General features: G+C 32.2%; 1 protein-coding gene across 1 annotated transcript; it reads left to right on the top strand.

Moving 5' to 3' along the window:
• The first annotated feature begins 1,484 nt into the window (after positions 1 to 1,484).
• On the top strand, positions 1,485 to 7,480 carry LOC130669939 (insulin-degrading enzyme-like). The gene is made up of 5 exons (XM_057473100.1): positions 1,485 to 1,773; positions 2,750 to 4,825; positions 4,900 to 5,192; positions 6,384 to 6,593; positions 6,682 to 7,480. Exons 1-5 carry the CDS (start codon positions 1,602 to 1,604, stop codon positions 6,880 to 6,882), a joined length of 2,952 nt encoding a protein of 983 aa, XP_057329083.1. The 5' UTR covers positions 1,485 to 1,601; the 3' UTR covers positions 6,883 to 7,480.
• Positions 7,481 to 12,029: the final 4,549 nt, after the last annotated feature.

The following is a 12,029-nucleotide window of genomic DNA, read 5'->3' on the forward strand; positions in this document are numbered from 1 at the left end:
AGTAGGATGTCGCTAACTTTCTGGGAAAGTTGGTAACAATTTGTAGTCAACAGTTACAAAAGCTGAAAATTGTCATCAAGTTGGTCGTAACTAATGTACACCTTCTGATCAGAAAGTCTGACTATCAGAGTGTAGAACACAACAAAATTCATTTTACCGGTAAAAGACAATTACATTTTCTACACAAGATATTAGGGAAGGTCGGACAAAATGGGGGCGCTGACCCTGATAGCAAGACTTTCTGGTCAGAAAGTTGGTGTAAATTAGTTGCGATCAAGTTGACGACAACTTGTCCTCAGCTTTCAGCTTTTGTAACTGTTGACTACAAGTTATTACCAACTTTCCCAGAAAGTTGGCAACAATCTACTGCCGCAACCTGTAGCCAACTTTCTGAGAAAATTGAAGACAACTTTCCATTAACTAATGGAATGCCAACTTTTGCCACAAACTTTCTCAGAAAGTTGACGACTAGTTGCCATCAACTTATGGAAATGCCAATTTTTACGGCCAACTTGGTGACAAGTAACTGCAGTAAAGTCACTAGCTTGTTGCCAGCTTGGCTATTATGGAAGATAAAATAAAGTACACTTTTTTATTTTGAGATGAAACACCATCCATTCTCGTTATCATATAAGAAAAGAAAAAAGAGAATCAAATGAAAATAGTCTTTTATCTATAATCTATACCAATAATAATCAATATAGCCCTGCTTAAAAAATCCGATAGATTCTTATATATGTATAAGGCCCTATAGTTAACTATATCACTTCTTATAGAACTCATTCATTCTTATAAATTCTCTGTGGGAATTTATGAGAATCTATTGGATTCTATGAGATTTTCTAAACAGAAAAACAAATTCGGAGCTAGACTGATTATCATTTTGCGCTCCTATTTGACAAACGACAATAAGCAAATCTATAAATTTATTAAATTAAAAATGCAGATAATAAATAATGTAACATTACTTCCGCAAAGCCAGTATTTAATGTAGTTATTATTAACTTTGTTCCAATTGAGTTGATATAAAAAAAATAATCTGAGAAACAGATTTGGCCTGTGGGCCAATCCCTAAATTTTCTACTATTTTCGAGCTCAGAATGCTCAAAAACATCGTAAATTAAAAATTTTTGAGCTCTTTGATTTCAAAAAAAGCTCGGACAAAAATAATACATTTCGCTGAAAAATAAAGCAATTTTTGTCCAACGAGATGTTCGGAACGAAACCAACAACTTTGATTTATTTGAAAATTTTTAATTTTCATAGCAAAAAAATTAAAATAAAAAAAATGTTCAAAATAAATTTATTAAACGACACGCTATATATTGTCTTACCGATTAGAATAATTATCAATAAAGTGCCAATATGTGATTAGATTAAAAGAACACATCACAAATTGTCATTAAGCCAATTTATTAATTGCAGAATTTTCTATTTATAAATATCGATATCTTTCAATATTGACACATATCAGTAAAAAATTGTCTTAATAATAAGTCTATTAATAATTAAATATCTTTTACTTTCACTTAGTTATTTTATTTTTTTTTTTTTACTATTTTCTTTACTAAAACAATTTGTTCATATACAAAATATAAAACATGGAAATATCAGAGGAAAATGGTGTTATAAAAAAACGTTATAACAATATAAAAAAATCAGTTAATGATAATAGATCGTATCGAGGTTTAATATTAAATAATGATATGAAAGTTATGCTTATAAGTGATCCAACAACACAAAAAAGTGCTGCTACTTTAAATATTAACATTGGTAAGTAATTGGGTATTAGATAGTATATTACATACCTAGGCCAGTAAAATAAGAAAAGTCTCAGAGCACATGTAATTGTTGGCCGAGGCGAAGTCGAGGCTGACAAACATGTGGTCTGAGGCTTTCTTTTTTACTGACCAAGGTGCGTATACTATTTTTCTGCTCGACGAAGCCGGAAAGTTGCAACTTCGTTCAGGGCAGCGGCCCGAAAGTTGCCACTTTCCGGCCGGAGGGCAGAAAAATATTATCTTTGAGTCTTTGTGTAGTAACACACTGTACACTACAGTAAAAACACCGTATTTTAGAGTAGGTTAATCATATTTTCTGTCATCCTTGCTCAGAAATTTCAATTTTCGAGCACTGGGTAGCGTCTGGAAAGGTGCTAATTTCCGGTGACCCTACTTTACCGTCTCTATTTTGCAGTCTAGGCCGCAAAATGCCCCTTGACTGTATTTTTTCTCTACAACCGGATGAAAATGAAAGGGGCTGTAGAGAAAAGAATCACATTCTAGCTTACCGACCGAAGATTTTGAGTAGTTTTTCAATTTAATTACTATTAATAACGACGCCATTTCACTTATAACTAACACACGTTGCAGTCCAGTGATTAGTGTGTCTTTTATTACAGTATTTAAAATATTTATTAAATAATTAATAAATATTTTTCTGTAAGTGATAGAAAGTAAAAAATGATTAATGAACCCTTAAGTAATCGCTTACGCATGTATAAGTTACAAGTAATCATAAAATTTTTGAGGCCACGCGTCTCTCAAATTGAATTTTCTGAACAATAATAACAAAAAATATTGTATGTCATATGGCCGCTCAGTGGCGATTCAGACAATCTCGATTTTACGATATTCGCATTATGTTTGTGACGTTATTTTATAAAAACGAGTGTAATGACTACTAGTAAACAGTGAATAGTCACTATTTTCACTATTTTAAATTCAAGAGAGTACTTTTTTTTCTTTAGGAGTTATGAATGATCCGGATGAATTGCCGGGACTGGCTAATTTTTGTGAACATATGTTATTTTTTGGATCGGAAAAATATTCAGATAAAAACGAATATGTCGAATATATAACGGAACACAATGGTTACTATAATGCTCAAGTAGATTTTGACTATACTGCATATTACTTTGATGTCGCATCTGAATATTTAGAAGGAGCATTAGATCGATTAGCCCAATTTTTTTTAAGCCCGCTTTTCAATGAATCAGTAGTCGAATCTGAGGTTAATAATGTTCATTCAGAGTTTGAAACGCTATTAAACGATGATGATGCTCGTATTGATCAGATAGTACGCTCATCAATAGACCCAAAACACCCGTATGCTAAATTTTTCACAGGGAATAAGAATACCTTGATTGATAAACCTAAAGAAATGGGAATAAATATACGAAGCGAATTAATTAAATTTTATCAAAGATGGTACTCATCTAATCTAATGGCGCTTACTGTTTTTGGTAACCAAAGTCTTGATGAGTTAGAAGAAATCGTAACCAAAAAATTTTCAGAGGTAATTAATAAAAACGTGCAGCTTCCATCATTGACTGATTACGCTCCGAACGACGAATCTTATATGCATAAATGGTACATTGTACCAGTAAGAAACGCTCAAAAATTAACTATATTGTTTCCAATGCCTGTTTTGGCTTACAATGATTACTATAATTCATCACCGATGGAATTTTTCAGCGCACTTTTTAATACAGAGGGGAAGGCATCATTATCATCGGCCCTAAAGAAACAGGGATTGATAACAGAAATGATAACTACAAGCATGGAAAAACACTGGGGAGGTACATTTTCATTGTTATGTATTAATATTAAATTAACTGACACGGGTTTGAATAATATTGACGATATAATGGTGTTAATATTTCAATACATTCAAATGTTACGACCTAATGAACATCTAGAGTCATTTTTTAATGAGTGTCAGCAGATGGAAAAAATGAAGTTTGATTTTGAAAGTAAAATTGAACCAATACATTATGTTCTGTCAGTAGCACACGATTTACAACTACACCCTGTTGAAAATGTCCTCACCAAAGGTGAGCGTTTCAGTAAATGGAATCCAAATGTCATTAACTCAGTATTAGATAATTTAGTACCACAAAAAGTTCGCATTTATATTACAGCTAAAGATTTTGAAAACATTGCCAATGAAACCGAACAATGGTATGGTACTCGATATAAAAAATACAAAATACCTGATACTCTTGTTAACAAATGGACAAAACCAGACGTTAACTTAGAACTAAAGTTACCATTAAAAAACGAATTTATTCCAACATCATTCGATATTAAAGCAGTTGCAGAAAATGATACGATTGATGAGTATCCAATAATTATAAAAGAAAATTCATTAATACGCGTTTGGTTTAAACAAGATGATGAATTTCGTTTACCAAAAGCCGGATTAGCATTAAAAATTGTTAGTCCATTTTTCGTAATGGATGCTGTTGGTATCAATATGACGAAATTGTATGTTGCTTTATGCAATGATTTATTAACTGACTGCTCATACTATGCAAATATTGCTGGGTCTAAGTTCCGAATTGAATCGGACCAAAATGGCATCGAAATACTAATCGCCGGGTTCGATGATAAAATTAGTATTTTAGTTAATAAAATTATCGATACAATGTTAAATTTATCAATAGATAATGATCGTTTTGAATATTTGAAGAAGCAATACAATAATGAATTATTAGACTTTGAAGCTTACCTACCATTTGCGCAAGGAATTCACTATCAAAAAGTTTTAATTAACAATAATATGTTACCGTTAGATAACTTGTCCAAATCTATGTCATATGTAAAAATAGATGGATTCAAAAACTTTATGAAAAATTTTTTCGAAAGAATACATATTGAGTGTTTAATTCATGGCAATTTGACGAAAGTTGAAGCTCAAGCCATTGCTAAATCACTTGAAGATAAGTTAAAAAATGATCCAATAAATAAAGAAAAAAGTAGATCTTTTGTACCACTTTCTACGCGGCAATTAATGTTAGATCGTGCTGTAAAACTTAATGATGGTAAACAATGCTCTATTACTTTTTTCAAGTATTTAATAAATAACCAATCATTCATTTTTATTAACTCTCAATAGGCTGTAATTTTTCTTATGGAATTAAAAATAAAATTAGTCCTGAATCGTCGATTGTTGTGTACTATCAAACTGGATTAATTTCAACAGAATCCGACATGCTTCTCGCATTGCTTAATCAAATTATTGCACAACAAGTTTTTGATATCTTACGAACCCAAGAACAACTAGGTTATACGGTGTTCTCAGAGATTACTCAAAGTGCATGTGAAAAAGGTCTTTCAATTATAGTACAAAGTGAAAAACATCCGAAATTTTTGGATGAAAGAATTGAAGCATTTTTAGAGTCTATGAAGGTATTTATGTAACTAAATATATAACTTTTGTTCTTTCAGTACAGTCGAACTCCATTAATTCGGACATTTAGTCTACGGAGGAGCGGAAATTTCTTGGAATTTCCGAGTTAACGAATGCCCCTTCTCCCTTAACCCTTTAATGTTCTGGAAGCGCAATGAATCTCAGTGTGTCCCATCTAGATGCTCATACACATAATCGGACATAGGTTCCATGTCTGTTTATGCGTCCGCATCTGCCCGCATTTTCCCGCGGTCGTTCGCATTTGCCCGCAGTTGCCCGCATCTGCCACGATGATTCCGGGGCGAAAGTCCAAGTTTCATCCCTAAAGTGAGTAAATTTTGTGTAAATATTAATTTATTTCAAGCCGTAAGATGGACGGTGGAGCGAAACGGGGATAGCGCCAATCAGAACGCAGTATTTACTTGTGTAAGTGAGTTATGATTGTGTTAGTCTAACCGTGTGGTTCCCTCTCTCTGTTATTTAGTTCAGCGCACGTGTCACGCCAGTGCCGTAGCTAACTTGCTTATAATATACATAACAACTTTTCTGTCTCCCTTCGCTGGTTATACAAATTACGACACCGGCGTCCATCGCCTAAGCGCTCCCTACTCTTCCAGCTTTTAAATCAAAATTGTGGTGGGGTTTCAAGGCCGAACATTATAGGGTTAAGAAGTAAATTTTGACGCATGCGCTTTCTATCACATGAATGATGCATATATAAATATACACACATATACAAATGTATAGCATCAGGTGGAAGACAAGCGTAGCTCGTAGTAGGGGTCAACCCTATCCAAAAATTCCCATAGAATTCAATCAAATGCGACAAAAACCCCATAGAAACCAATACAGTCTGTAGGATTCTGTGCGGTTCTTTTCGCAGTTAAGTGGTTTCTATGGGAATTTTTGGATAGGGAAGATTCAGGGGAAGTTCCGAGATAATGGAATCCTACCAAAAACAGATTCTCTGTATAAAATCGCGCCAAGTACACGTTTAAAATTTTTTACAATTAAGACAAGATTCTTTTTACAAAAAAATGAATCAAATCGAAAAAATACCAAGTACCTAATATAATTCGAAATCATGGAAAACATTTTCATAGATTTAGGGGAAGTTCCGAGATAATGGAATCCGAGATAATGAAGTTCGACTGTATGACAAGAAATATTTATTTTTTCTCTTCTCTTAGACTTTTTTGATGAATATGTCTGAAAGTGTTTTTGATAATCATATATCATCGTTAAAAAATCGACTTATGGAAAAACCAAGTTCTATGTCAGCATTATTATTAAACTTCAAAACTGAAATATTCGGACGAAGCTATGAATTTGAACGTAATATTATAGAAGTTGGTTGTATGGAAGCAATCACAAGACAAGAAATTATTCAATTTTTCGAGGTTTGAAAATATCAGAATTAGTTATCAAATATCGTTATTTTATCATTATTTCATTGTATATTTCAATAATTATTTATTAACTGTATAGGAAAAATTTATAAACAAAACAAGCAGACGCAAAGTAGCTGTTCATGTCGTCTCTACAATAACTCATAAAAGTGGATCAGAAAGTTCAGATCAACCAAAATCTAACGACAATAGACTTTCATCCATGCCAACAATAATAACCAACATAGACGAATTCAAAGCTAGGCAATCACTGTGCCCACTTCCAACAGACGATTATTGATTAGAAAATTTATAAGTTTATTCAATTAAAATTTCAGATGAATTATAATGTTACAATATATACTTTAATAGAGTATACATTGTATTGAGTACAATTATAATACACTTTATCTCAATTATGATAATAAAAAAAAAAAATCTATCGGTTGACCCTGCGGGTCAGCCCTAAAACTTCCCGCTGTTTTGTTGCAAATACATTTTCGAGCTCTTTGAGCCCTTAAATAATAAACTATCTATTAATTTTCCATTCAGAATCAAAATGTTAAGAATGCTTTGTTTTTTTTTCTAAAAAAAATATGATCACCCAGAGAGTTGAGGTGCGGGGAACTACCACCATATCCCGGAGGATGGCAGATGCCATCATCGTCCGCGACCTGGAGATTCGAAACTCAGTCCGAGAGTCACGCTCTCTTCATCCCGATGTCGAATATGGGGACTGCCACAAGAGCACGGAGAACGACATGCGTCATTATCGTCCGTGCCCGACGCTTATGACCTATTCATTGAACTCTCACAGAGGTGTCATTAGCACAACATTGAAAATCTTATATATTCAAACTACTGTCATGACGAGCACCTGTGAGAAGCGCTACAAGCAGCGACATCTACTACAGACTCGCGAAGTAACTTCTGCAAATTCATGTATATATATACATATATATATATATATATATATATATATATATATATATATATATATATATATATATATATATATATATATATATATATATATATATTTAACTAATCTAATTTTTTGAAATATATTGAAACCTGAACTTACAATTATCCTTCTTAAAAAGACAATTTATAGATAAATTGAGAAAAATACAGACCGCCTGAACTGGGATTTGAACCCAGACCATGTAGGAATCGTGCCGAGTGCTTTTCCAGTTGAGCTATCTGGCTCTATACTATATTCCGTTCAATTTGATCTATAACTTATTTAATTGAGCCACACCGTCCATTATTTATTTGATTTCTATTTAAATACTACTACAATGTAAATAATTTTATTGACTTGCACGTTCCTCATTTTTTTTAAACAAAACTTTCATTAATATTGAGTTGTAAATGACGTTAACTCATCTTACTTATAAATAAATATTCATTGAGCTTTGCGTCCTCCCAAATTAAAAGTTCTGAGCAATAGTAACAAAAAATATTGTATTAGACTTTGCCACAAATAGTCTAGTCGAGACGTTGATTTCCTGTGTAAAATAGTTACAGGTCTCCTAAAAATATTGTTGATGGCTTAAACGATCCGAAATGGCGTCTAGAAAAAAGCGTATATTGGATTTTTCTGGAAACGAAAGTTATACTTGTTATTAACAAAAAACCGTTAAAAAAATTAGCCGTCCAGCTTTTTGGCAAAATCTCAAAAAGTATAAATGATAGCTCAAATATTAAAAAAGTTATCGAAAACATAGATCTAGGTAATCGGATTATGGGTCAATGATGTCTACCCGTAAAAAGTTACTCCCACATTGAACAAAAATTAACCGCAAATTTTTCTTTACAACTTTTGCTATTAAATCGCGTTACTAATGCCATAAGGGCGTATCAGCCTATTATACGCCCTTATGGCACCCGGGTGCCATAAGGGCGTACCAATAAATTTTTTTCGGGAATCGACGTGGTTATGCCTGAAACGGGCAGAAATACAAAAAAAAATTTTGGTACGCCCTTATGGCACCCAGGGTACCCACCGGGAGCCATAAGGGCGTACCAAAAAATTTTTTTTTCGGGAAACAACGTACTTTTACTTGAAACGCGTAGAAATGACGAAAAAAAAATTTTTTCAAATTTGAAACTTTTTGGTACGCCCTTATGGCACCCGGGGTACCCACTGGGGGCCATAAGGGCGTACAAAAAAAAATTTTTGGGAAACGACGTATTTTTACTTTAAATGCATAGAAATGATGAAAAAATTTTTTTTTCAAATTTGAAATTAACTTTGATCGCTTTATTTGTGATTGAGAGTGATCATTTTGAATAAAAGTATTCCAAAAAATTTTGATCAAAGTTAATTTCAAATTTGAAAAAAAAATTTTTTTATCATTTCTCTGCATTTGAAGTAAAAATACGTCGTTTCCCGAAAAAAATTTTTTTTGTACGTCCTTATGGCTCCCGGTGGGTACCCCCCACCTATGATTTTTTAAATATTATATCCGAATGATATTTTTATCATTTAACATACCCACCAATATTTCGTCAAAAAATATTTTTAATCACTGTTTAAATTGTAATAATAAATTTTTATATATTTATGAAACAAGTTCTTATTACGTAACGTTTTTTTTTTTTTATAAAATAATAACAAAAATATGACAAACCTTAATTTTTCTAGTTATTTCCAGACCGAATATGTCATTATTTATAATGTATTATTTTTTATTTTAGAATTATTTCTTTATGTTATTTAGTTTTAAGTTGAAATAATATTTAAAATTTTAAGTACATAATAAGTACTGAAATATTTTAAAACCATTTTTTTTAATTAAATAAAAATATTATTTATTATATTAATGATAATAAATATTTTTTAGAAATTAATGTTTATCATTTTCATGGCTCAAAGTAAGTAAATTAATGAAATATATCATATAATATATATAATACACAGTATTATTAGAGTAAAATGACTCGTCTATAAAACCATTGTATTCGCGTAAAGTCGAAGAGAAGTCAAATATACGATCTGGTGACACTGCTGGAACCATATTGTAAAAATTCAAACCATTGTATTCAATCATGGCGCTACCACGTATCACGTTCACTTATGGGAGAAGAATCCAGAACAATAATGGTAAGTGAAAAAAATTTATAGAATATATATCAATGATAATAATAATTATTTAAAATCATTTTGCATGAAAACGTTAATTTTATTTCTTTCATTTTTAATTTCCTCTCTTAATTTTCACTCCACACACCGAGAGAAAAATCCAGTAAATCTAACTATAAAATGACAGTTAAATAGCGCTTCAACTACTTTTTCGGAGTTACTACAAGACCAATACATAGTTATTATAAATATCTCTAAGTAGTTATGTTAAATATTTGTTTTCGTACATATATACGATTCACATGGTTTTAATTATTAAATAGAGACTCTGTAGAGTTTTAATTAGAATTAATTTTTTTTTTTTAAATTCAAGTTAAATTTCAAAGACAAATTATTTATTGAACCATTGATACTAAATAGTAATGTCTTGATGTAATATAGGATAAACTATACTACATTCCAAAAATGTCATAGTCATTTTGTCAAATGACAGATTTGTACTGACGCCAAAATCGTTTTTAACTTTGGAATTTAACAGTTCTGAGATATGTATCTTGCCAGGGACACTACACAGCGGCTGGGCGCGATCTCGTGGCGAGCATCGAACTACTCTCTCTACTGCTGCCTGGGCAAAGTGGGGTACCCCCTAAAAAAGGTGAAAAAAAAATTTCTGGATTTTAAATTTTGAAAAAATTTTTTTTCGTCATTTCTACGCGTTTCAAGTAAAAGTACGTTGTTTCCCGAAAAAAAAAAATTTTTGTACGCCCTTATGGCTCCCGGTAGGTACCCTGGGTGCCATAAGGGCGTACCAAAATTTTTTTTTGCATTTCTGCCCGTTTCAGGCATAACTACGTCGATTCCCGGAAAAAAATTTTTTATACGCCCTTATGCCTTTTCAAGGGTATTTTTTTCGGGATACGCCCTTATGGCATCAGTAACGCGAAATTGTCGACAAATTCGGGCAGCTAATTTCAGGCAATTTCAAGCTAAAGTGGCTATTAGGGTATTTTTAATAAACGTAGTGTCTAAAGATACAGAAAGAAACCTGTGTTCCGAATAGCCTATCGTGTGGCACGTTATCGTGCCGTACGCTTATCCCTTATTCTATCACACCTATTTCTGTACACTTATCCGCGTCGTTTAATAAAATCTGTAAAATAATCGATTCATCGACTCACAAAAACATCGAGAAAAAAAATCTGGGCGTCGGTTGGCCCTGCGGGCCAGCCTCAAAACTTCCCGCTGTTTTCGAGCTCAAGAAGCTTCTGCACGCAATTGTTTTTTTATGAGCCTTTCGAGCTCTAGAAAGTTACGTTTCATGTTAGTTTGAAAAATTAACAATCGAAAATCATTGAGAAACATGCGGTTTTTAAATTTTTAGTCCTGATTATGTTCAATAAATTAAATAAATTGGGGTAGAAATCAATATCAGTAATAAAAATAAAGATTTAAATGAGTTTTGACTCAGATCAGAGCAATAATAGATAAAATATCGGCAAAAACTATTGCAAAAACTGTGTTTTTTAAGTTTTTTTGTTGATAATATGATTCAAACTAAAGAACGAGTTAGATAAAATTTTATGGGGATCGAAATTAATCCCCATATGGTCTCTTAAAAGATCATAAAGACGAAGAGTTAGTATGATTTTGGACATATTTTAGTACATTATATTATGACTTATCCGGAAAAAATAACATAAAATGTTATTTTTTTTAATTTTGACGCCGATGTCTTTTGAACTAATCAACCGATTCTAACGTTTAATGTTGTAATCGACGCGTTTTGTTGAATTCTAAAGCTGATTGAAATTTGAAATCGATTGGTTCAGTCGTTTCAAAGATATTTGGAAACAACCGTTTTTTAGCATTTCTTCTTTCCACGATAATTCTTAGACAAATGACCCGGTTTTAATGGTTGAGGTGGCAATCGACGCGTTTTAACAAATTCTTAAGCTGATCAGATTTTAGAATTGTTTAGTTCAGTTGTTTCAAAGAAAAAACCGTTTTTTTTTTTTCATTTCTTTCTCCCGCGATAACTCTCGAACGAATTATCCGATTGAAATGGCTGAGGCGGCAATCAACGCGTTTTCTTAAGTTCTAGAGCTGATTAGATTTTGAAGCCGACCGTTTAATTCGTTTCTGAGAAATTAATAAAAAACGAAAAAAAAAAAAATTTTTTTTCTTTCGTCATTCGCCAATATTTTGAAGTCTACATGATCAAATGATCTGAAATTTTCAGGAAAGTTGATGGCCAACAAGCTCTTTCGATTGCCGTCTTAACCATCCAAATCGATTCATTAGTTAAAAAGTTACAAAGAGTTTACACATACGCACACACACACATACATACACGCACTCGG

The sequence above is a fragment of the Microplitis mediator genome, chromosome 6, assembly GCF_029852145.1.
Source record: "Microplitis mediator isolate UGA2020A chromosome 6, iyMicMedi2.1, whole genome shotgun sequence".
Lineage (NCBI taxonomy): Eukaryota > Metazoa > Arthropoda > Insecta > Hymenoptera > Braconidae > Microplitis > Microplitis mediator.

Excerpts from the sequence above, each read along its gene's own strand:
- LOC130669939 (XM_057473100.1), top strand. The coding sequence starts at position 1,602 with ATGGAAATATCAGAGGAAAATGGTGTTATAAAAAAACGTTATAACAAT. Across the intron at positions 5,193-6,383 it reads CATTTTTAGAGTCTATGAAG|ACTTTTTTGATGAATATGTC; the intron begins GTATTTATGTAA and ends CTCTTCTCTTAG. Across the intron at positions 6,594-6,681 it reads AAATTATTCAATTTTTCGAG|GAAAAATTTATAAACAAAAC; the intron begins GTTTGAAAATAT and ends TTAACTGTATAG.